Below are 26,726 nucleotides of genomic sequence, written 5' to 3'. Positions count from 1 at the left end.
TTATTATGAGCGGAGCTGGGCGGGCCGCATATGTATCTTTGAAAGATGCCAGTGCCGGAGAACTCAAAAAGAACGATTGATGGACAGAATGCAGAACAATGTCATACATTCACCCCAGTACAGAGACCTGGGCCTAAATCCATAGTTTTTTTGCTCACCATGCCTTTCCAGTTTGGACCCAGCCATATGCAAATCAGTCTTGACCCTGTGCCTCATGGGTACAGTCCAGCCCGAACTGCCAGGCCCTCCCTGGACTGGAAACAAGCATCCTAGGACCGGTTTCGGGGTTTCACCCCTCTTCAGTCAGGATAGCTTGATTCCAGTGGCATGGAGAGGACGGGACTCACATCTGAGCATACCCGTCCCACTCGGGGTGACAAATGCAAAAAGGACTATTGATGGACAGAATGCAGAACAATGTCATACATTCACCCCAGTACAGAGATCTGGGACTAAATCCATCGTTGTTTTGTTCACCATGCCATTCCAGTTTGGACCCAGCCATATGCAAATCAGACTTGAACCTGTGCCCAATGGGAACAGTCCAGCCCGAACTGCCAGGCCAGGTCCTCCCTGGACTGGAAACAAGCATCCTAGGACTGGTTTCGGGGTTTCACCCCTCTTCAGCCAGGATAGCTTGATTGCAGTGGCATGGAGAGCACGGGACTCACATCTGAGCATACCCGTCCCACTGGGGGTGACAAATGCAAAAAGAACTATTGATGGACAGAATGCAGAACAATGTCATACATTCACCCCAGTACAGAGATCTGGGCCTAAATCCATAGGTTTTTTGCTCACCATGGCTTTCCATTGGAGAACTCAGCATTGGATCTATCATAAATTCATATGCCTGAATACAGACTAACAAAGCAGTAACATCTGAAACAAGGCTTACCTCAAACAAACTGCCGGGAACCGCCTGTCCTATAGCAGCCTCTCTGTATGCATGTCAATACAATAATGCTTTACGAAAGCATGTGTCGTCTTCCAAATTGCAGCTTTACAAATGTACTCCAATGAAATTTCTGCATAAAAAGCTGCTGTAGTCACTAATGCTTTATTGAAAGTGCATTAACTCGTACTGCCAATGTCCGTTTTATGACATCATGAGCTGTAGTAATACTTGCTCCAATTCATCTTGTAATAGTCTGCTGGACACTGCATCCTCTTTACTTCCCAATCCAAAAGCTACAAAGAGTTGATCCATTTCATGTATCTCCTTTGTTGCATGCAAAGAAAACTTTAGACATCTCCTAAAGTCTAATAAATGCAATGTCCTTACAGCTGCAGTTTCTGATTTTGCAAAACATACTGGCAATGTAATCTTCTGCCTCAAATTAAACACAGTCGGTACCTTTGGAATAAACTTTGAATTCATTATCATTGTCACTGAATTCTTTTTCAAAATTCAAATATGGCTCCTTACAACACGGTCTGCATCTCACTAACTCTCCTTGCTGAAGAGATTGCTAGTAGAAAGGCAGTTTTCCATGTCAAATGCCTTAATGTTACTTTATGGATTGGCTCAAACAGCACTTTCATGAAAGCTGCCAATGCAGTATTCAACTCCCATTCTGGTGCTTGCCTTGTAACTGGAGGATCTTTTCTGAACAATACTTTCATAAATTCCTTCATCACTCATACAATGTCTCCTGATGTGGAGATCTCAGAAATATGGACATTGCTGCTAAATGCACTTTCACAAACACACAGGACAACCCCGACTCTGCCAGATGCAATAAATAAAGTAAAACTTCATGAGGTGACATATGAATTGGATCCAATTGCCTACTGCTCGCCCATAAGACAAAACGTTTCAATTTCAGATTGTACGTTTTTATTGTTGATGGAGCTCTAGCTTTTCTTAACACCTCTCTATACACTCCTCTGGAATGCTTGAATGTCCCGACTCTAAGAGGCATATTTATAAGAAAGTCATGAAGCACATCAAGTCACCTTGCTGTGCTCAATGACAGGGAAAGGGCAGGAATGCACTGTATTTAAAAGAATACTGCGCATTCCTGCTTTTGTCCCTGCACTGGCACCTCTTTGGCTGCCTAGCACCAACACAGGCACCCTTCCACCACGGTGCAAGGGTTCCTCCATTGTAAGGAGGATTGTTTTTGTGCAGGAAGGGCCACTTTTCTGCACAAAGACACTCATGAGAGGCTTTTTCCCCTTTCTATCTGTGCTGTAGAATGCCACCAGCCTTACAGGCCTTAAATAAAGATTTATTTGTAGAAGTCCAAGTCGCAGTTATGATGTTAAAGCTTTAAGTTAATATTACTGAAATCTCCTCTCCTCCTCTGAATGTGCGGTAGAAAATCTGAGAGTTGGAAGCTTCAGACAGGGGAACAGCTGGGTGTGGTGGCTTACGATTGGCTGTAGTTTGGGTTATATAATGATGTGGCTCGGAAAGAAAAGTTTACATTGTTCTTTCTATGTTAATGAGTGTATTTATGTGTATATGTATATACTGCTGTTTGTAAAGTTAGGGTGGGTTCCAATTCTAATGATGGGGAATGATTCAGGCATGTGAATCTATGAAAGATCCATTGCTGGAGAATGGTTATACTTCCTGCCATCACTAAAGGGCTCACAGGAGGCTTGCTTTAACAGCTTCAGCCAAGTCCAGAGAAGTGCTCAGCTTGCAAGCACAGTACTTCCTTTAACGGAAGGGAACAGTGGGCCTTTCTTCCCCGGTACTGTACTCTGGTCCCAGCTTCTACATGGGTGTGCCCGGACAGTATCTCCACCTGTTGGTGCACTGAACCTCCCTTGTTGACACAGGGTCAGCTACTTCCTGGTTCACAGGGCCAGATTGCATGCAAAGTTAGCTTCCATAGTGCTGATCCTGGAATTGACAAGTAGGGAATGGGAAAGAGGAACAAGCTTTCCTTAAGATGAGAACAATGGCCTTGTGTTTTGTGAAAGTGTTTGTAAATGAGTTAAACCTTAGAGGCCACAGACTAATGAGCTGGCTGGATTTAGTGATATATAACTCCATTGATGGGTTTATTGTTCCAGCTGAAACATGCAACAACCTAGGCTATAATGGCCTCTTCAGTTAGGGGGCCAAGGGGAGAGGAACAAGTACCACACGGGTCAAAGGTACACAGGTACCAGCAAGGTCTAAAGCTTTCTCGACAGCAACCCATACACCTGGAGCTACGCCCCTACATGGGAGACCCAGAGGAAGGGGTACCACAACACCCGTGGACTTAGAATCATACCACATACACACACACACACCCCTTATACTGAGGAAGAAGAGGAGGCCCTAACCATAACAGACTACAGATGTAGCATTGAGGGACAAAAAGCAAGCTCCCTAAACTGAGGTGCAGGAAAAAAGCCATTTATCCCACCACCACCACAACTGTTAGTCATAACATGGGGATGCCTCAATGATTACCACTTTCGATAAACTTCAGTCTCCAGCTGAGTAGAGGACTCTGCTGGTGGGATACTTGCCTGAATCATCAAAAACACCTCCCATGTTGCTTGTGACACATGTCTCAAGCAAAACATACTTGGTTGGCCACGAATGACAAAAGCAAGAGCAATGTTACATGGGGTTACTGAGCCTGGGACTTGCAACTTGAGAACATGATTGCACCGATTGGATTAATCCAATAAAACTAAAGTAGGTTGTTCAATTAAAAGTGAAAAGGCCTAAGGAAAGACCTTAGACCACAGGTCCACAGGCAGAAAACCAAAGTCTCCAGTTGGGTGGTGACTTTCTCAACATGCATTAAATAACTGCATACAACACTACTGATGTGTTAATACATACAATTTATTTCTGGGCTGGGTTAAATTACTAATCTACTGTCAATCTCAGACAATTTGGGGGTAAATGATTGCTGGTAGAATTGGCCAATTAATTTCATGTTAATGTTAATGTTTGGAGCTAACTGCTGAATGGATTAATGAGTGAGTCAAAATTGTGACTAGATTATGTTCTAAACTCTACCATCAAACACTTATTGGCCATAGCAGTCAGGCTGAAATAGGGCCTAAATTAATCTACTGCAGACAGAGCCATTGGCTCTAGGCAGCAGAGGAAACAAGCGTGGACATACCTCACACCATCTTGTTCCCCAATCCATTGACATCCCATGTCATTATTTTAATTGTGTTCCCCTTTCCATCCCATTCTCGATGCATGTCATTTGTGCTGTCTTGTGTCACTACCCCCCTCGGAGCCCAAACTATCACAGATTTCTGCAAAAGTACCCCCGCCCATGCTAAGTGCGACGCCGCTCCATATGATGGGCTCCGATGAACTAAACCCTTCTTGAGAATTCACCCATCAACACTTCTCAATAGGTTCTCGTGTTCATGAGTCACCTGGAATCCAGATGTCTGCTTCGGAGCTGTCCCTGACCAGCTGAGCACCGTCTTGGTCCCAACCACAAAGGGCCACCCCTCCAGGGCAATTAAGCATGGTGTTGAAGCTCAGCCTGCTGTTTCCTTTGCTTCAGCTTTGTTCTGAGGAGGATCGGGTCGGTTCACCTCCCAGCTTCACCTTCGCCCCCTTCTTCAAGTCTCTCCTCCCTGCTACCCAGCCCCAAGCTGCTTCTTGCATGGTGGAGTAGAAGGTCTTCCAGTTGTAAGTGGCATTTAGCCTAGCTGGGAACAGGAGCATCATTGTCAGCTGCATCTCTAAAAGTTTCTTTTTCTCGTCTTGAATGGACTTTCTTTGCCTCTGCACCAGCCTCGTATAGTCTGGGAAGAACATGACATAGACCATTATAAATCATTTTCCCCATTTTCTGTGTCATCTTTAGAACAGTGGCTCTCTGCAATTAGACAGTTCAGTAACCAAGGGTCCCATGTTAGCTCCTGGCTGAAGAGGGCCCAGTGTGTTCTTTTCACCACAAAACATTGTCTACCGGCACCACAGACTTTAGCCATTTTCACAGAAACTACTCTGGCTGGGTTCCTTCCACCGGCTTGGGATCTCAACTATCTGGAGGTTGATTCTCCGGGGCCTCCATTTCACATCTTCAACACTCTCCTCTGGCAGTTTGGACACTGCTATGAGCTGGTTCATTTTCTTTTTTTCAGGCCCCTTATAGTGTTTTCCAGATCATGACCCCTCCGTTCTGACACTGTCACTTGTTCCCTCACGTCATGGAAATCTTGCCTCTCCAAGGCTGCGTCTGTTTTCACCTATTTTATATCACTTACAGGGTAATCTCTATTCCGCAAGATGCTCCTCCTGTCTGTCTTGTTCCCTCAGGCACTACTGGACTCCTGGCACAGCCCCTGTAAGCCAACTGATACGGTTGGTTTCACATATGTGTCCATTGTTGGGTCCCGCGTAGACAGTGCACAAGCTGTCTCTTCAAGGCATTTTGTTTACTGCTAGTGAACTTGGAGCCCTTCCATTAATTATCATTGGTGGGCTTTAAAGCCACTCTCAATTGCCTGCTTCGTGCTGGTCAATTCTGCTGTCAGCACTTTCCTCTTATTGTATGTGGCCCTCCCCTAGAGCATGGTCCATGTACTTGTGTCCTTGCACTGCTCAAACTTTTGGGACCTATTTTTCTCTTTTTGTTGAGCCACTTTACAGAGTTCATCTTTCCTAGCTGGCTCTGTCGCCTGCTCCATCCCATTGTCTGTCAGTGTTTGCTTTTTCCCCCTCCCACCCATTGCCATGCCCCAACCCAGATCTATTTAACTTTTGCCACGGTTCGTAACTGCATCACAGCCACATCTTTACTGTGTTTTTTTTTCCTTAAACAATTTTAATTTGCCTGAATTTATGTGTTTAAGGTGTGACTGTGATGGGACTTTGCACAGGATTGTTTATTTTTAGCTCAAGCACATATGTTATCACATTAAGGGGCAGCTTGCCTGTCATACACACTCGGTTGTATTCCATTTCCTTTGAGACAAGAAAATGTGCTTCCAACACTCTCTTCACTTGCAATGTTACGGGGAAATGTCTTATTCTTCTTTTTTACAGGACTTTTATGAGTTTCCCAGCTTCAAATGCCTCTGATCTGCAAATAACGTGTGTTTTGTTCTGTGCAGCGCTGTGGGCGTTGAAGCTGGGGAACCACACAGTGTCGGCTCCTCCGCTAAGGCGGAGGAGCATCGCCCCACTGCTATTTCAGCAGTGCAAAAAAGAAAAAGAAAATGATAATAACAGGACCTTATTATCATTTTATTTTTCTATGTGGGACTCTGAGCCATGTCGGGCGGGGCTGGGCTCTGCGATGCCAGAGCGAGGAGTGGTGTGCACTCCTCTCAGTGCGCATGACAGTTTGGCCAGCCCTCGTGGGCTGGCCAAATCATCATGTGCACTTATCATTTTCTCCACGGGCTGTGTTGCACAGCCACGTGGAGATAATGCCCAGGCTCCCAGGCACTGCTTGAGTGACCAAACCGGCCGCTCAGACCAATCTCGAGGCTGCTCATGCAACGGTGTGATTGGCTGGGAGAGTACGGGAGCCTGGGTGCTTCCGGTGCTATCAGCAGATGAAGAGGACAGAGGAGAAGCATGCTGCGGCGCGAAGGTACATTTTCTTTTTAGTTTTTTTTTTAATTAATTTCCCCCCACGCCCCCCAAAACCCCCATTCCGAGGCAGCTGCCACTGGAACCACATTCAAGTCCCAGCAGCGCTACAACGTCTTGTGATTGTGGTACAAATTAGCTAATGTGGACATGTAAAAAACAAAATAATCCAGCCCCCACTACCCCCTAAATACTGCAAGTGAAAGCAGTATGGGAAGCATATGTTCTTATCTCAAACTGAAGGGACCTTGCATGTGAGGACTTGTTTATTTACCTTTATTCCACCTCAGACAATGTTGCTTCATTTGTTAAGTTAGACAGCTTTAAACAGTAGTTGTGACTGAAGAAACACAGGATGTGTGCAAGGAACAGGGGAAAATGTTATCCTTCACTCATTTTAGTTTATGAGTTGCAAAAAGGAACCACGAGTGTATTATTTACATTCAGCTTTAAATGTTACTTTAATTCCACCTCGGACAATGCTGTCTTTCATTTGTTATGTTAGATAGCTTTAAAGGTACACTGGAAAATGTTACTCTTCACTTAGTTTAGCTTATGGGTGTCCAAAAAGCAACCAAGAGGGCAACATTCACATTCAGTTTTAAATGTACCTTTATTCCACCTTAGACAATGCTGCTTTTCATTTCCTAAGGTAGACAGCTTTAAACAATATTTGCGGCTGCACCCCACCCACAACTGAAGTTTTATTATAAACTTTACTGTGACAAAAAATGACATTCAAGGACACACTTTTGCTGTGCTTTTAAAAACAAATAGCATTCATTCTTAGCTCAAGCACACATTATCACATGTGGGGACCTGCTTTCCTGTTATACACACACTCTGAATGAATGAATCGACTGTACACTTATAAAGAACGCTGCCACTCACAAGGAGCATCCTGGCGCTGCAAGGTTAGATCCAATAAACCAGATGGAAGGGAAGGAGAAAAGAGAGAAAATACGGGTGACTAGATAAGGGAGTGACAGAGTGCATCAGGGCCTAGGAAAAGCCAGGTCTTTAAATACTTTTTAAAATGGGCTTCCGACTCTATGAATAACAGAGGACTGGGGAGCTGATTTCATGCCTTGGATCCTAGTACCGCAAAGGATTTGCCACCTCAGGTTTTAATTCTAAAAGAGATGGGCTTAAAAAGATTCATGTTGGAGGATCCAATGGTATCTTGGCTTGTATAGTGCGTGAATCTGGCCATCAAGTATTTAGGACCGGTGGCTTTGAATGCAGTGAAGACAGGTAAAAGGATCTTAAAAAGGATCCTTTTGTGCATCGGTAGCCAGTGCAAAGTCTTTAGAGCGGTGGAAGAAGAACTTCATCGAGGGAGTTTCAGCACAAGTCTAGCTGCCGCATGTTACACCACCTGAAGTTTGTGGAGAATATATTTTGACGTTCCTGCTTAGAGACTATTACAATAATTGAGTCTGGAGGTAATAATAGCAAAAGCAACTGTTTTTCTGGCAGCTAACGGGAGAAAGTCAAAAAACATTCTTAGGCATTTGATTAAGTTAAAACAGGTCCCAGCCACGGCAAGAGCTTGAGAGCGGAAGGAGAGTGAGGTTTCAAATTTCCCTCCTACATTTTTAGGTCTCGCCTGCGTTGCAGCGCATGCACTGTTCGCTGGCGAGAAATTTTGTGAGAGAGGGATTTCAGAAAAGGGCTTTAAGCCCCGCCCCTCATTTCCATTGGCTGGTGTCACTGTTTATGCTAAACGGTGGCCTGCCATTGGAAATTAGGGTTTTTTGTGGACGCCCTTTCGCCTCCGATCCGACTGGGTCGCCTGCTTTGCTGCTGTCTCAAACCACTTTGTTATCTTTATGGGGCCATGTGTTTAAAATTAGAAACACATGGCCTTATAAAGACAAGAGATCGAAGCTTTTTGCAGTAAGTGCACACGTTACCGAGCTCCCACGGCCCTTCTGTTTGTGTGAGGAACGTTTTCACTGCTGGTAACTCTTCTTTCCCTACCTGATTATGTAAGGTGCGTTTTCAGTGACGGTAACTCTTTCTTTAATGTTCGTGTGACGAGCATTTTCACTGTTGCTATCTCTTCTTTCCTTATTGTTGTTCGTGTAAGGGGGGTTTCACTGCTGCTGACTCTTCTTCCTTCCCTGTTCCTGTGATGGGCATTTTCACTGCTGTTAACTCTTCCTTTCATATTCTGTTTGTGTGAAGGGGTTTGTCACTGCTTTTAACTCACTCTTCCTTCCCTATTCTGTTTGTGTTAGGAGGTTTTTCATTGCTGGTACCCCTTCTTTCTCTATTCTGTTTGTGTGAGGAGCGTTTTCACTGTGGCTAACTCAATTCAATTTATAAAGCTTTATTCGGTGCATGAAAAAATGACCATAAAAGCACAACCATAATAATGAAACAAATACACTACAATATCAGATACAACAAAATAACACCTCAAAAGCTACAAATAACAAATAAAGCAATACGAAAATTCATATACAGTTTGCAGATAAGAAGAAAGTGCACAGTGCTCTGTTTAGAAATACCATCACACATACAGGGCCCTTGTGGATGTTTTTTTAATGTTGGCAGTGCCACCAAATGGTGAGCAATACCAAACCTCAATCTGGTTAGCACAAACTTATGGGATGGCCTTGTTACACAAACTAAATAGATAGGTAAACCTTCATCAAGCTTATACTTATCATAAAACAAAACAGTAGATAGAGAACCGTTAGCAATGGCCCGTTTTCTTGCTGTAAATGCCAAAAAATTAGTTTTCAACTCTTTTTTCGTAATTAAAGATGTTGCGTTAGGGTCCACCAAGATGTTTAAATTAAAAATTTCAGAAAAACATCTAACTACATATTTTAACCAGGGTATATTTAAGAATTTGTCCAGCGAGAGACAGTCCTCGATGACCAACCTATTAAAGGTTTTTTCTTCTTGTAACCAGATAGAGCGCCAAATCATGAGTGGCCTCAAAGATAGTTGGTCAGTAAGAAAATTAATATCAAGCTCTCGATGGATGAGGTCAGTACAAGCAGTGGGTGGTAAAGATAAGAGTTTTTTTTAAAAAGCATTTTCCTCTAACTGCAAAAAATGGGCGGGAAAATGACCCCAAACACCCGCCCCATACAGAGCAATACTGACACACCTGGCTTGATAAATCTTAAGCATATCCCTGGTATGTCGGTCCCCAATCTTCGCAGCAAATCTAAAAACGCCATGGGTATTTTTAGCCATTTTAATACAAATATTTTTAAATTCATTTAACCATTTTCTATCATTAGAGAAGGTAATACCAAGATAGCAAAATGTATCCACTTGCAGCACCTTATCCTTGTCGATAAAAAAGGAAAAATTAGCAGATTTACTTTTCTTTACGCTTTTGGCCCCAAAGGTCATAATATACGTTTTCTTCTTGTTGATAGTCAACCTCCTATCCTTAATAAAGGAAGAGAATCTATCAATCAGATGCTGCAATCCTAATGGGGTTCTAGAAAGTAGGACAGCGTCATCAGCGTATAATAGCACAGGCACAGAAGAGCCTTTGATCAAGGGGGCATCTGCTGGGATTGTTTTTAAAATCGCGTCGATTCCGTTAATAAATAAGATAAAAAGAAGGGGGGCCAATACACAGCCCTGTCTAATGCCTCTTTTTACACTAAATTTGGGTGAACATTCACCTTTGGTCCCAAAGCGCACACAAGTTTTTAAGTTCCCATATAGTCTGGCCAGAAAATAAATTATTCCCTCTGGCACCCCTAGCTGTAACAGGGTTGACCATAGAATTGAATGGTACACCAAATCGAATGCGCTGCTAAGGTCCACAAAACAAAGATAGAGTGAGTCTAGCTTAGCATCTATATATTTCCCGATCAGAAGGTCAAGATTTAAACACTGATCAAGTGTACCCCTTCCCTTTCTAAATCCGTGGCTAACTCTTTCCTTATTCTTGTTTGTGTGAAGGATGTTTTCACTGCTGCCAACTCTTCCTTCACTGTTCCTGTTTGCGTGAGGGGCGTTTTCCCTGCTGGCACCCAACATGTCCCTATCCTTTGTGTGTGAGTGTGGTTCCACTGCTGCACCCGTGCCGGGAGGGAGAGTGTGTCGGAGACGTGGGAGAGAAAGAGGCAATGAGTGGATTAGTACAAAGATCATGGCACGACAAATCAGTGTGTATGTGTGCAAGTGAGTGACTGGGTTTGCATGAGAGGGAGTGGGCGAGCTTGCTTCCAAAAGAGAACATATGTTATGGGATGGGAATTAACTAATGAAGTGAACATGTGCGTATGTGGGAGATAAAGGGAAAGTTAGCGTGTGTTTGTGAGAGAAGGTGTTCTGTGCATGTGAGCAATATAAGGTTTGCTAGTGTATGTGAGAGAGATGCTGTGGGGCAATCGAGAGAGACACTGGGGTAGTTGGAGTGTGTGTGTGCAGGACTGGCTGTGGTGCATGCGAGGTTGGATGAAAAGGTGGGGAGTGACTAAAGAGGCATAACTAGGAGTACTTTCCAAGTGGCGTGCCTTATGTACTTGACGGGGTGGCTTTCAGTATGCAAACTAAACTCCTGTGCTTCACAAATCTCACCACCGGAGCAGTACTTGGGTGCCTCTGAGAGTTTTTTGTTATTGCATCCATACATATAACACAACAATGGCCATGTGTCTAAAACAAGCCAGACTGATAGACCTTGTTTCTTTCTGTTCCCGTTGGTTTTTCGGCCTCTGGCTGCCCTTTCGCACTTCCTGCCAGTGGGGTCTTGTGGAGGGGAGGGAGCTGCAGTTCCGCGCAGACAGATATCTTGCCTGGAGACGGTAAATCTGCACAACAAAAGACCTGGTGGAAGTGTAGGGGGATGGGGGGGGCAAGTCTCCCGAGGATGGCTTGAGCGACTCTTTAGGGATGAAATGACTTGAAAAGGAGATGTGATTTTAAAAACGAAAGAAAACAAAAATAAAAGGCATTGTCATTTGCAAGGTCAATAGCTCAAACTTGTGTAAATGCGAGACCTATTGCACTGCAAATGCTTTCTGCTACTTCCACTGTGGCAGGAGCGGAGGGGGGCAAGTTTGGCTACTATTGAATTGGAGAAAAGCAGTTGGACTTGTCAAATAGCAGGATCTCTGTTTTGTGTGTGTTGCATTTTAAGTGGTTCTATTGCATCCATAAGACACCGTCATTCAGACAATTTTGGAAATGATGTTCTGTGCCAAAGGACCCTTTGTCCAATGAGAGAATAAGCGGCATATCATCTGCATATGTCGTAGCAAATCCAAAAGACGCTGGGCCCGATTCACAGAACTAACTTAAGACAAAATCCTAAACTTACTACCATTTTGGTATTCACAGAAGGCACTTACACATTTTGGTATTCACAGAAGGCACTTACTCATTTCGGTATTCACAGAAGTTAGGAGTCCTAACTTTAGGACTCCTAAATGCCTCTGTGAATACCGAAAGCCTTAAAATTTGGATTTTTCTCAGTTTAGTAGTAGTATAGTGAGGACTCCTGACTTTAGGACTCCTAAATGCCTTCTCTGAATACCGAAAGTCTTAAAATAAGGATTTTTCTCAATTTAGTAGTAGTAAAGTTAGGAGTCCTAACTTTAGGACTCCTAAACTGAGAAAAATCCTAATTTTAAGACTTTCGGTATTCACAGAAGGCATTTAGGAGTCCTAAAGTTAGGACTCCTAACTTCTGTGAATACCGAAGTGAGTAAGTGTCTTCTGTGAATACCAAAATGAGTAAGTGCCTTCTGTGAATACGAAAATGGTAGTAAGTTTAGGATTTTGTCTTAAGTTAGTTCTGTGAATCGGGCCCGCTATCTGGGAGACTCTGTTGCATTCCGTTTCCTTTGTGATACGAAAATGTGTTTCCCACCGCTCTTCACTTGAAATGTTACAGGAGAAATTTCATTCATCTGTTTTACATATGTATGTTAATCAATTTTCACCATGTCCACCATTTTAAATTAAATTATTTCATAAATTAAAATTGAACAATCTTTTCCACTAAACACAATGCATTTTTTCTATCACACTACCTATTATTCACCTTACTTATTACCTACCACTCCCCATCCCATTCTCTATATTAACTACGGCCACCCGCCCATAAAAAAGCGCAGTATTCACTAGATCATAATACTTTTTCAAGACAGCCGTTGCTCATGCTACTTCCCTCCCATTTCACATTTTAATTTAAACCTCACACATTAATAAATAACAAAAGAATAGTGGCTGTTTCATACCAATTTAGAATAAAACTTTAAACATACTTTAAAACCACAGTGCTGTACAACACAGATGATACAGCTAAAGTAAACTAAAGCAATAGCTCTTGCTGATTGGTGGTAGGGTCCCCATGTATTCAACCATTCTTTAAAGCCTAGAGAGATTTTTGTATGGGTTTACTGTGATGTTTCATTATTTTAGTGCAGGCCAATGTTGCCAATGTCTCGTGCACCTCCTTTCTGCTGTCACTCTCAGTGAAGTCTGCTCTGCCAGTCGCAGCCCTCACCCCGTGCCTAAGGTGGGTACCATTACAGTTCTCGGCCTTTCACGATCATTGCTCAGGAGCCTTTAGTCCCGGCAGCCAGTCTTTTTCCGGCTCTTTGGTCACATATGGACTGTAGGACTCTGGGAGCAGTTACGTCATAAACGATGGCTAATGACATAAGCTGCCCCAACCCCACCACTCTCTGCTGAGTATTTCCCAAGGGAATAGTTCTTGGCTATTTTTGTCAGCGCTCTTTTCAGGGACTTTCCCACCTGATTTTTTAATTTTCCTCTCTCCACCTGGTTTCATAGTGTGCAGCTTGGGCATAAAAGTCATGCAGTTTGCTGTATCAGGATCTTTACGGGTTAAATGGGGTATTCTTCAGAGCCGTAGCAAGGTTCCGCTACCACCTTGCTCTACAAGGCAACAAACACCCTGCACAATTTTTTTTAAAGTTAGTGCTTATTCCCACTGTAATATTCAGTATAAGGCATGGCTGAGGCATTGCTAACTCAGAGCATAAGCATTAAATGGGCAATGTGTAAAAACGGGTCTCACACGAAGTTGTGAAGAGATGATTTATTCACAATTCAGGAATAAGTAAACCCACCAGTGCGGATGACAGAGACCCTCCAGCACCGGTCAACTCAGAACACGAAGTGAATCCTAACATTCCTCTAAGTATCTAGGTAACACAGAATGCACTTACATCAGAGTGCTGACATACAAGAATTCTAACACTCATAATAATAGTAAAAGGACACCATACAACATGTCCCCTTTTTTTTTTTTTTTTCTTTTTTTACATAAACAAATACAAATAAAACTTAGAAGAAAACACACAAAAAAACAAATCATTTTAAAATAAAATCTTCAAATTTCTTGGGAAATTTCACCACCCTTTTAACAGGAACCCCAGAAGAGACATTCCCGGAAATAATCTCCTCAGAAGAAGAGACATTCTGAGAATCGGTAATGGGAACGGACAAATCAGAACAAGACTTAGAATTATCATCAGATGAAGAACTAGCCATATGTGTATCATCACTAGAATGTCTAAAATTGGAACCACAAACACTTTTCTCATTGGAAGTTCCTACATCCAAAAATGAATCATTAGCATCATTCACATTAAACAATTTTTCTTGTCCAGGTTTGAGAAGAACTACTGCACTCTTATTCCACCATCCCCTTTTGTGTAAAAAAACTGCAGTTTCCGAGACCTTAATAACTTGCACAGGAGCAGAAAATCTAGAAAGACCTTTGCGTGGTAAACCTGGATTAATGATGCGTACCCAACTGCCAACACAAATGCTTTTGTGTTTAGTTCTATGTATGTCATCATGATATATCTTATTTCTCAAGGCAGCTCCATCTAAATTGTCCTTCACCTTATCTAATGTTTTGTCAAAATCCTTATGAACCATCAACTCACAAGATGGTGACACCAATGTACAACACTCTCTTCCTCTCATCAAATAGAAAGGAGAAAATCCTGTCACTGAATGCGGCATGTTATGATACGCCCAAAGCTTCTCATCAAGAAAATTGAAAACATTCCTCTCACTCTCCAAAGCACACTGAATACCATCCTTAACTAATCTATTAGCCCTTTCCACTTGACCATTAGCTCTCGGACAATATAAAGGAGCTCTCTCAGCTCTAATGCCACACTTTTGTAAGAAAGAAACCATTCTGGACGAAGTGAACTGAACACCATTGTCAGACATAAGTACTCTTGGAAAACCTTCAACAATAAAAATCCTCTCTAAAAATTTGATCACTTCGTCAGTATTTGGGTTCTCAACAAAAGTGTGGTAAATCCATTTGGAAAAATTGTCAATCAGAACAATAAGAAATCTATATTGTTTACCTAAAATATCATAGGGACCTGAAAAGTCAATGGATACCTTCTCCCAAGGTCCCTTGGGAATTTCCTGTAAACCAACGGGCTCACAAGAAACTTTACAATGCTTATCTGAACGCACACATATAGCACAAGCATCAACAAATCTTTCAACCAAAGTATCCATACCAGGCCACCAGTAGTGTCTAAGAACTCTCTTAGTTGCGGACACCCCATTGTGACCAAAGTGAGCTAACTCTACGAGCCTAGACCTGAGACCTATGGGAGGAACCAACATACTATGTCTGACCAGAAATCCACTCTCAATACTGAGTTCACTGGAAATGTGTGCAAAACTGTGCAGATCTGCCTCAAGATTCCTGAGAGGAGGCCATCCTTGAACAAGAAACTTTTTGACCTTGTTAATCACAACATCTTCATCATAAAATTTAACCCAGTCAGCTTCAGAAATTTTTCCCTCACAACTATTTAACACATCCACCAAAGCAACTACACATTCAAGATTATCAACACATGAACTTTCATCGACTTCTTTAGCTGGCAATCTAGACAAACAATCTGCCGTAATGTTCTTCCCTCCCGAAATATGCTCAATTTTGAAGTTAAACTCCTGTAACCTAGCAATAAGTCTTATGAGTCTGGAAGAAGCATTGCCTGAGCGTACACCATCCATCATAAACACCAAGGGTTTATGATCCGTGATTAACTTAAAAGACTGTCCCCATAAAAAATTCTTGAACTTTTCTACAGCCCACACACATGCAAGCGCCTCTCTTTCAATTGTACTGTAATGTACCTCAGAACCTTTTAAAGCTCTTGAAATGAACGAAATAGTTCTTTCTTTCCCATTTACAAACTGAGTGAAAACAGCCCCTAAGCCAATAGAACTGGCATCCACAGTTACCACAGATTCCCCATTAGGATCAAATGTCTTCAACGTAGGAGCTCTAGAAATGAGCTCTTTAACTCTAACAAAAGCTTTGTCATGCTCATCAGACCAGACAAAAGATGTCCCTTTCCTAAGCAAATGTCTCAAAGGTTCAACAACCAAAGCATAGCCCTGTACAAACCTAGCATAATACTCTCCAAGTCCCAAAAAGGACCTCAAAGAATCCTTGTCATTTGGCTTAATAGCATTGTTAAGAGCACTAATCAAATCAAGTTTAGGAGCAATGCCCTCTCCTGAGATCTTGTGTCCTAAATAATCAATTTCCTTCACAAAAAATTTGCATTTTTCTTTGCTAACCGTCATGCCTCTTTGTGCCAGTTTGGTAAGTACTTTGCCTAGAATGGAATCATGTTCTTCATGTGACTTGGCAAAGATAAGTATGTCATCCTGAAATGCTTGTACCCCAACCACATCTTGAAACAATACATCCACCAGCTTTTGAAAAACGCTAGCAGCGGAAGCTAAACCGAATGGCATACGTAAAAACCTATAGACTCCAAAAGGAGTTACAAAAGCAGTCAAGTCTTTAGATTCCTCGTCCAACATTACTTGATGATATGCAGACTTGAGATCAATGATGGAAAAAATTTTTGCTCCATTGACAGCCATGAGCAATTCCTGAATCCTAGGAAGCGGATGACTGTCAATAATTATATTCTTATTCAGTGATCTCAAGTCAATGCATAGCCTCAAATCTCCATTTTTTTTTAATGCAATTACAATAGCCGAAATCCATTCTGAACTATCAGTGGACTCTATTATGCCCTCAGAACACAGATTATCTAAATGCTCTTTGAGCTTTTGACGAACACCCAAGGGTACCATGCGTACTTTGTGCTGTACAGGCATAGCATCTTTCTTTAACTTAATGTGATGCATAAAACCATTCACGTGACCAACTTTATCAGCAAAAACAGTGTTGAATTTTGATAGAATAAAGTCAGTATTACAATCTTGTGTTGCAATCTGGTTAACAGAAATGTCACGTAATCTAATGGGAGTATCCGTACCTGGACAAAGCATTATTCCTAGTTTGCCCAGATCGTACCACCCGACAATATTCTTGCCATTAACTGCAACATAAATTTTCGTGAAAATACAACGTCCCTGAAAATTCAATTTTTCCTCAAAATAACCCAACATTTCAATATCAAAATTACCAAATGCTTTAGGGTTGACATCCGTGACACAAAGTTGTATACCTGTCCACTTTTTATCAAATGTAGCATCAGATAGCACAGTGATTGGAGAGCCAGAGTCAGCCATTACTTCTAAAACAACATCTCCAATTAAAACTTCTCCTAAAGGTGCTTTAAATCCAACATTAATCATATTAACATCAAAGGAAGAATCATACAAGGTAATAATCATATTCTCTAACTCATTAGTCACATCATTCACAGAATTCACTGTTAAACCATTGTTTATAGCAGTGGAACCACTCCTTACATTCTTGCAAACAGTTTGGAAATGACCAACCTTATTACATTTAGTACATCTTCTTTTAATGGCAGGACATTCCAAACTATTAGCAAGATGAAACCTGGATCCACATCTAAAACAAGACGGTTTGCTAGACTTTGACACCATGTTAGGTTTAAATATTTTTTTACTGACTTGAACAGCACATACAGGAGTAACTGGACTCTCTTCAGAAGATAAAACTTTAGATGATCGTATAGACCTTTCAATGCCTTTGGCAATGTCAATAATTTCATTTAGCGTAGGATTACGACAGGCTAACAACCTCTCTTGTATTTTTTTAGATTCACAATTAAATACAAACTGGTCCCTTATGCAAATATCTACGCTTGCCCCAAAATCACAATTTGCAGCAAGAACCCTTAACGCCGCAACATATTGTTCCACCGTTTCGTCAGCAAATTGTTTTCTCTTGTTAAAAGCATGACGTTCAATTAAAATACTAGGTTCTTCAATAAACTGTTTTTCCAATCTAGCAACAGCTTCTTTGAAAATGTCCCAAGAATCGCCAGCTCCAGCAGGTGCTGCAATAGGTGATAAATTTTCAAAAATCTCAATGGCAGCTGACCCTAAATAAGTAAAAAGCAGCGCATGTTTTCTTTCAGCAGGAAATTTCTTTCCATCAATAGCAACTATATAATTTTCAAAAGTTTTGTACCATTTTTTCCACGTTAAAGTGGGATTTCCTGGTGTACTTAAAAAAATTGCTGGTTGATTGCATATTTGAGAAGATGCCATAGTAGAAGAAGATCAGGTAAAATTGCAATAAACAGTAAAAGAAAAATCCTAGTAGAAATGAACTTCAAAACTGATGAAAAACTAAGATGTGTACTCAACGAGATAACAATCCCAATGGCCAAAATAAGAATTTGATGCCAAAATTCATCTTAGTAGACGATGCAGTGAACAATACATGTCATGTGAAACAAGAAAAAAAAACACATGAAACCAGTATTATCCAATAGTTCTCAAAGTTCAAAATTTGTGTAGAAAAGTAAACTAAAATTACTTAGACAGTACCAGCCAATCCATTTCACAGCATGACAATCCGTTTCTTATCATCAAACGATGTCACGTAACGAAGAAACTGGTACTTGAATTTTGAATGAAAAAAATCTGCCCAACTTAAAATGGCCGCCACGAACGTCACACCACGAACGTGCTTTCAACAGGCAGTGGTTCTTGTTTTCTAAGCGTGAGCAGCTGACGCACGTAATCAGACGAAAACAAACATCGCCGGAACAATGGAAGCTCGAGCAGAAGTAACTCCCGTCTTCAACCGTCACTCACATCAATCCAAGGTAAACGTTACCGTTTGAAGTGTTTCACGACCATGAAGACTTCAGTTCTCCAATTTTAGGCTGCTTCCGTTTCAATGCCTTCAAGTAATTTTCAGCTGCTTCCGTATCAATGCCTTCGTGCAATTTTCTTTATCTCTTTTTAAAACTTATAAGAGAATAAAAAAAAATCGTAGTGCAGAGAGATACTCGGGTCCTTCCTTCACGGTGGGTGATCCCAGTCGTCGCCAATGTAAAAACGGGTCTCACACGAAGTTGTGAAGAGATGATTTATTCACAATTCAGGAATAAGTAAACCCACCAGTGCGGATGACAGAGACCCTCCAGCACCGGTCAACTCAGAACACAAAGTGAATCCTAACATTCCTCTAAGTATCTAGGTAACACAGAATGCACTTACATCAGAGTGCTGACATACAAGAATTCTAACACTCATAATAATAGTAAAAGGACACCATACAACACAATGCTTTAGAATTTGTGATAAAATGCATTAGAGTGATGCCTATCCAATTCTCTAATACAGGTTAAGGTACAAGCACATAGTGATCCTCTATTTGTTATGTGGGATGATTTGTGCAATACAATAAGTATTGAGTAAGTAATCCTGTAGTAAAAGGCAAAGAAAGAGTGGCATTTTAGCCCCCTATATGTGAGGCCAGACATTGTCTCAGCTATTATAGAGCACGTTTTGGCGTCTCTGATTTGGCTTAAAATAGATGGAAAATTTGAATCCTTATTAGGATAATTGATTGGGCACATAAGTCATAATTACTAATCAATGAACTGAAAAAAAGAATGAGGACTGGATATCTTTTTCACAATTAAAGCCAATACACAACTACAAACATGTACGGCATGCTCATATAACTCTAAGGAAGTGAAACATTATTATTACAGCCAAGATGGTGCACCAACTTTATCATCATTTGTAACTGTAAGTGATCCTTGGCCAATGGACCACATCTCAGGGTGGCACATTGCATAACCACTTGGGCCAATTTAGTACAATGAAAAATCCGGTACCTGAGGGATTTTAATGATAGATCTATAAAGCAACTTGATAGTAATTGTTGTAAAATTCCTTAATCCTCATTATGGCTCTATCCTGGTTTTGATCCCAAGATCTCTTTGCAAGGTCACCCTTCACTGCACACCTGTTAATCCAAAGGATACATATCTGCTTTGTTCTTTTTTAGGTGCTATCAGAGAGCGTACCCCGACTCATGGTACCCAATATAACTTCAAAATCAGCTCTCTTCCATATTAAAGACAGTTCTTCAATGAACACTTAGAAGATGGAACGACTTTCACCTTTCCTTTTTATATTGTATCTGGGGTTTTACCTCATCATGCAAGTGTATTATTTATTCTTCAAACATTTTCATTTGTAATGTGATTATTCATCAATTGTTTGTTTAGACAAAGTTGTGCAATGGATTCCTCTAAGGATTGTTTAATTTTCTAATAGTGAATTTATTTCTGTATGAATCATAGGTTTTCTTCATTTTCAAACTGTTTTCCTTTTAAATTGTTTTCAGTTCATCAATTCTCCATTCCCAAATATTTCGGACCAATCTTGAGCCTAACCCTAGGGGATGAAGGAATGTGGGAAATGTCAAGAGTTTTATCATTTGTACTGATCGGTAATAAAGATTCAGATTATGAGGCAAGTTAAATTCTCGTGATGTCTCGAGTCATTAGTTGACATCGGGACACAACGAGATAGATACTCTGTCAGGACTGTAGATTACAGCAAATACTACTATGCAGTCGAGGGTACTTTAATTACCCAAAAAGTTCACATGCACCGGCAACAGAAAGGAACAATACCCAGAACATATCACTATTTTTACCAAAAGCTTAATATAGTTCTCAAGCTAGTTGGGGGAAAAACAATGGAATTGAAATGTTTGTTTTTGGTGCCACTATAATTGACTTCCCTCCTCCCTTTCTACTCCAGGTCGCAGAACAAATCATCAACCCATTTGGGGAGGACGACGATGACTTTGAAACCAACAAACTGATAGATAGAAACCTGCAGGTGAGGGTGGCATTAACCTTATGTCTTCTGTACAGTGTAAGTTGAAGAGCCTTGATTGGTCTACATGAGATGGAACTATCATAGCTTCTCTACAGATATTATTGTACATAATAGCCTAAGTTTAGCTCCTAGTAGGAAATCCCGCTACATTTTAAGTAATCAGCCATGGTGGCTGAAATGTCCCCACCAAAGTTACTTTCTCTATCATGGGAGTAGCACCATCAGAAGGACATTTGAAAATCTATCAGTGCCGATTTTGTGTAGTGAAATTTCATCCATCATTGCTAGTTCCAGAAATTACACCTAAAATGGAGCACAGTGTCAGCACATGCATGTCAGGCCTTCTAAACATGCTAAGAGCGAATCCTTACCATGAAGTCTGACATCTTTAGCATAGCTGTTGTTCAGAGTGTCAGATCTATTTGTCCATCAAACAGATAAGAACAACTTATTATTACTGGCCAGCTTTCAACAAAGCAACTTCATCCAAAAGATATGTTTAGTCAAATGATTAGAGCTACAGACAAAACTTCAAAGGATCAAACGTGCAAAAAACAATTTGATTAAATGATGTTGAAATATTCATATAGAAAATCTCAATAAAATTCTCTTTAAACTGCCAAAACTAAGATTAACATATTGAAGATATTGAAGAGAAATGAAATAATGAAACAATCTCATCAGAAGGATCAAATTAAATTGATCCTGCCATATAGTTGACATTCAAAACAAAAGCAAATGTCATCATGAGAAATTGGAAAATTATCAAACATGATGAGAACTCAGCAGATTTGGAAAGTAAAAAAACGATGTTCATACAAACAAAGAAGAATACCAGAAATGTTGAAGGAAATTTGGAAAGAAAAAAATGATTCCATACAACAGAGTATAAATATGGCATTTGATAGACGTTTAGAAGAACTCGATAAATTGGGGAAACTACATTTCCATCTGTCATAGCACCACAGCTCCTCTAGCAGCATGAGGCTGCTGGAAACATTTCTGCAAATGTTTGTAATGTTCCATACAGGAAAGAAATGCAGGGTACCCAGACCAGAGGACACTATGGGGCACATGAATCAAAAAATCACGCAGCACAGCGAGCTACCGTGCTGTGGTGCATGATATGGAAAGGGCTGGAATGCGCCGTACTTAACATTATACGACAAATTCCTGTCTTTTCCTTGAGCTGGCCCACAATGTGCTGCCTGGCGCCAATGCAGGTGCCCGATCACCATGGTGCAAGGGTGCCTGCGTTGCAGGCAGGATTGTTTTTGTGCAGGGCACCTTCCTGCTCAAAAACAATCCTCGGAGGCATTTTCCACTTTCTGAGTGTGCTGCACAATGCAGCACATATAGAAAGAGGAAAAAACTAGGAGAAATAAAGATATTCGGGAAGGAGTGGCATTTTGACACAATCATAGTCCTACCAGTAATGGTAAATCGTGGAAAGTGCCAAAATCCATGAGTGCCCCAGGGAGGCATTCCATGCTCCAACCATGGAATGCCTCCCTGGGGCAAAGTAACGCAACACACCAATTTGCTCGGTGTTGTGCTACTCTGGATCTATCAAGCCAAGCAGGGCCATGCAGATGGCCTTGCATGGCTTGATAAATCGTACTTAGTCGCTGTGTTGCCCTTGCGCCCTATTGCGTGGCTCAAGGGCGACGCAGCTGCATGATAAACACTCCCCTACTTCTCTAGAACATTATCAGCAGATTTACCATCAACCCAGAGAAATCCTGTGTCAGCAATGTCTGCTACTGATTTTACTGTCTGTGTTAATGCACCAAGCCATTGGTTGGTACATGTCTAGTATTCAACCTTCTTCTCCTACCCTTAGAGTCCTAGATCTAAAGTAACTGTGACTATGTGACCACAATCCCTACACCTGCAGAAGGGCACTCTGCAGATGAGTTCTACATTTTACTTGGACAAAATATCACCTTTTTGGGCCATGCTTTTTCTCTTTTCAAGCATTACAGCAGTGTCATTGACGACAGCGACTGGACTCAAGAGTCTAATAGTAGGAAGGAGCACAAGTAGCGGTCTGTAGTTAAGCTATTGTAATTGTTTGAGTTTAATAAAGGCCAGAGCTGTGATCAATTCCTTGTTTGGAGGCGGATGTTGGGCAAATCTTACAGATATGTACAATGTGCTACCTCAATGCTGTTGTGGCAGTTATCAGGACAACAAATCTCTAGGGAGTTGTCTTCGCTGTATCTTAAGGCAGATTGATGGCATTGCCTATTGGTGTTAGTTTAAATTAGGCCTGTGGTCAGCTCGCACCAAAGCTGGATGTCGTCAGAGAGCTGTAGGTCATCAAATTCAATCATACCAACTATGGGAGTAGACATAGGCATCAGTCTGTCAGGTTGTTCCAGATGCCAGCAGATGCTGGGGAAAAATGTATATGTTGAGCACGATGGCTGGTTGAGTCTGGAATGCCTTGGAAAACCAGTAGATCAAGTTTTGCCTAGTTTGGTGTGAAACATCATTACTGTTTTTCCTGTTAAGACAAAACCTGTGTTACCCTCCAATGAAAGGTGGTTTGACTGCCCGTAAATCAAAAAAATGTGTGTGAATGCAAGTGAATGCATTAATCTTTCTTTGATTACTACCAATTCACTGTTGCGTTCAATCGACGTGCCCCCATTCTTTTCTTGAATAGGATCCATAGACAGGCTGTGCAATAGTACACCACACCCCAAAAAAATGGTAGCGTTAGTTAGTTCTAGCTGAATATATAGAAGCTATTAATAGTGCTAAAATGAACTATTATACAAATAAAATAGAGGCTGCGAAAATCTCTTCTAGAGAACTTTTTAAGACTGTCACCACCCTGTCCAAATTGCAGTGGAAGAATCTATTTGCACCAGATCAAGCTTTCTGTAACAAAGTGGCCAACGTGTTCCAAAAAAAAGTCTACGACGAACTTGCAGGGAGTGCCCCTAACACAGCCATTATGCCACCAATAGAGGATACTATCCCAGACACTATACCTTGCCAATTGGCCCGTTTTTCCCTTCTAACAGTGAACAAAGTAAATGATATGCAGTATCCATGAACTCAGGGTCCCCGACAGACCCGTTGTGAGAAGTTGGCCTGATGTATGATGTCACTAGTTCTAGTGTACACCTTATATCAGTCCAAACAACCCTTATGGTGATTGGTTGTAAAGTCAACCTTATAGACCAGCTATCCTAGTGGTAGCATGGACAAGAGCAGTCTTAGGCTAAACTCTGAATGCATGTGAAGCCAGCTGTGATACCATATATAATCCCTTGAATACCAAATGAAAGGACACCACAACAGATATATATATAAAATAAAGTGTATTTATTCTAGTCAAACCCTCAGCACTCTTTATGAGATTAGAGGTAAGTACAACACAGTCTTATTTAAGCATACATTAAGTCACACAGGTAAGTAATACAGTTAGGCCCTAGGGGCCACGCAAACCATATACTAAGTAAGAGGTATAAGGACCACTGTCACGGAAATAGGATAGGCCTAGGCCTAGGGAATCGCGGGGGCTACACTACACTAGCAACAGTTAGGAAGTAGGAGGCCCACGGGATTCAGGTGCAGAGTGGAAACACTCACGCATAATGCGTAAAAGTCGATAGAAATAGTAGTTGTTAGAAATTAACAGTTTAAGGACACTTCTGAAGCAGCTAGAGAGTCGAGACTCGGAAACTAGACCCTAGGATAGTCACTACCCTTGTGAGCACCGAAGTACCCAAGTTACCTAGCCCACAGGCTGCGGGTGCATAGGTGTGAACTTGCGTCGGGTTTCGTCGTGGACTTCTATGGATGCCTGAAGGAAAGTTACTGACAGGCAGTCAGTGAAGAGTGTCCGGTGGATCCCAAGGCTGGGATCAAGAAGAGAGGAGACCTGCAAGCAGAAGGGACAGAGTCAAGGTCACTAGCCAGTGACCACGTGGAACCAGGAAGGAACCAGGCGATGTCGTGAAGATTGCAGGTGAAGGTGAAGCTTGTCGCTGCAGCCACAAGGACCAGGGAATGTCGAGGACGACCAGGACCAGGAGGCGAGCTGTCCCACGAAGGCTCTTGCTGTCGGCGGCGTCGAAGTTGGACTAGGACTCACCAAGCCTTGGCAAGCGGAACCCACAAAGAACGGAGGACTTGCTTCTGGTGCAGACCAGGAAGGTCTGGGGTGCTTCTCTTTTGCAAGGAAGCGGGAGCCAGTCTGGAGGAGCCAAACCAGCAGTGAAGATTTCTGGATGCGTCGTCACAAAGGCCACTAGCCAACGGGCAAGCAACCGGACAGACGCGGCAAGCAGGAAAATGCAGAAGGGCCCCACGCAGGACTCGTGGAGTGTGGGGGGCTGATCTTTGGTGCAGATGGTGCTTGGGGTTGGGGCTTCTCATTCCTCGGTGCACAACTTCGAGGGTGCCTCAGAAGCTGCGCTGGAAGATACTAGCCACTTTTCCCAGGTAGCCGGTCCCACGTCTCTCGTCGCCTCCACGGATCTCAGCTCGGCTGTGGATGTGGATCAGGGTCGGAGAAGTCTGGAAGTCAAGGCTCTGGTCGGGCTCTGCAGTCGGTCCCTCGTAGAACTTCAGCAAAGCAAAGGGTAGTCTCTTGATGGTGCCTGTTTGCACAGGGTAGCCACTCCTTGGCCACAAGGGAGATTCTTCAGTCTTCTTCTTTCGTCGAATGTCCAGAGTTTCTGTCCAAGTTGCAGGTTCAGGATAATCTAATCTCCTGGGGCCCAGCTACCACTTTTATACTAATCTGGGGGGCTGGGTTACCTGCTAGGTCACGCCTTATGGGTGGGACCTGGGAGGGGGGTGGTTACACCCCCTTCCCTTTGTCCAGTTTCGCGCCAGGACTGGGGCTGGAGTGCCCCAGCACCGGTTTGAACTGGACTATGCATGGGACACCTTGTGTGCCCCAGGCATGTCTCATTCCTTTCAGCCCTCCCTGCCCCAATACACTAAAGTCTGTCTGGGGAGGTGCTAGCACCTCCCCAAGCAGGAAACCTATTGTCCAAGCCTCCCTTGCCGGGATCACTCCCAGCAGCAGGAGGTCAGACTTGTGTCTGTGGCAGCAGCATCCATTTTGTGATGCTGAGGCTTTGGTTAGAGTTAAACAGCAAAGTAGGATTTTAACATGTCTCTACCTCTAGAAGGGAGGAATAATATCCTCATCACCAGAAATGGTATGGGGGTATTATTCCAAAGTGTTAGACACCTTACACGACATGTTTTGATACAGCCAAACCATAGTTACCATAACCGTTTAAGATTATAAGGTACTTTAAGAGTATATGGTAGGCTATATCATAGAACAGCTATAAGGACATGGTTCCGAAAGCTGCAGACAGGCTCAGCTCATGCTAGAGCACCATCTCACATGTTACCAAGCACTCTGCCTCCAGGATTGTTAAGGCCTGCCATAGGAGTGGCTGATAGGTAGACATGTGTCTATTTTAAGGGTAGATATAGGTATACTATATCTAAGCAAGGGGTGATTACACGACCTTGCCCCAGCTGAGTGATCAGCCAGTTGTGTCTGATTGGAAGGCCAGACCAGGGGTGGCATAATACATGCTGCAGCCCCTGGGAGGCCTAGGGTACACCTATGCCCTGGGTACCTAGGGTACACTGTACAGGGTCCAATAAGGTGATCCTTACCAATTGGGAATGTACCTAGGGTACATGGAGTCCATTTTAAAGAGAGAGCAGACAGCCTGAGACCCTGAATGGCAGGATCTCAGGCCAACTAAGTCGAAAAACCAGCTAGACACTAGGCAAAAAGTTGGGGGTAACCATAGTCAGATATCCACCTTCCTACACCCGTCTCCTGCTATATTACATCTGGCCTCAGATAAGATTAGTACCCAATTGGCTCCACTCCTGAACAATGTGATCAGGTCAGGACCTTCCCTGCTTCCTGGAAGAAAGTCTGCACTCAGCCCATTCTAAAGAAACGGTCTCTAGACATCACCAAAGTGAAAAACTACCGGCCTATATCCTGCCTACAGCTGGAGGCTAAAATCTTAGAAAAAATCAATAAAAAATTAACCTGCTACCTTGACTCCAATGACCT

The 26,726-nt window shown here is 42.3% G+C and overlaps 1 protein-coding gene across 2 annotated transcripts in view; it reads left to right on the top strand.

The window, feature by feature from the left end:
- Nucleotides 1-26,726, top strand: part of BEST4 (bestrophin 4) — a 141,462-nt gene that overhangs the window by 104,645 nt on the left and 10,091 nt on the right. For both annotated transcript variants that reach the window (XM_085602800.1, XM_085602799.1), the window contains exon 8: nucleotides 20,567-20,647. In XM_085602800.1, coding sequence (XP_085458926.1) covers nucleotides 20,567-20,647 — 81 coding nt within the window. The remainder of the gene's footprint in view (nucleotides 1-20,566; nucleotides 20,648-26,726) is intronic.

The sequence above is a fragment of the Triturus cristatus genome, chromosome 4_2, assembly GCF_964204655.1.
Source record: "Triturus cristatus chromosome 4_2, aTriCri1.1, whole genome shotgun sequence".
NCBI classification, from domain to species: domain Eukaryota; kingdom Metazoa; phylum Chordata; class Amphibia; order Caudata; family Salamandridae; genus Triturus; species Triturus cristatus.
This window is presented reverse-complemented; position numbering and strand designations above follow the sequence as displayed.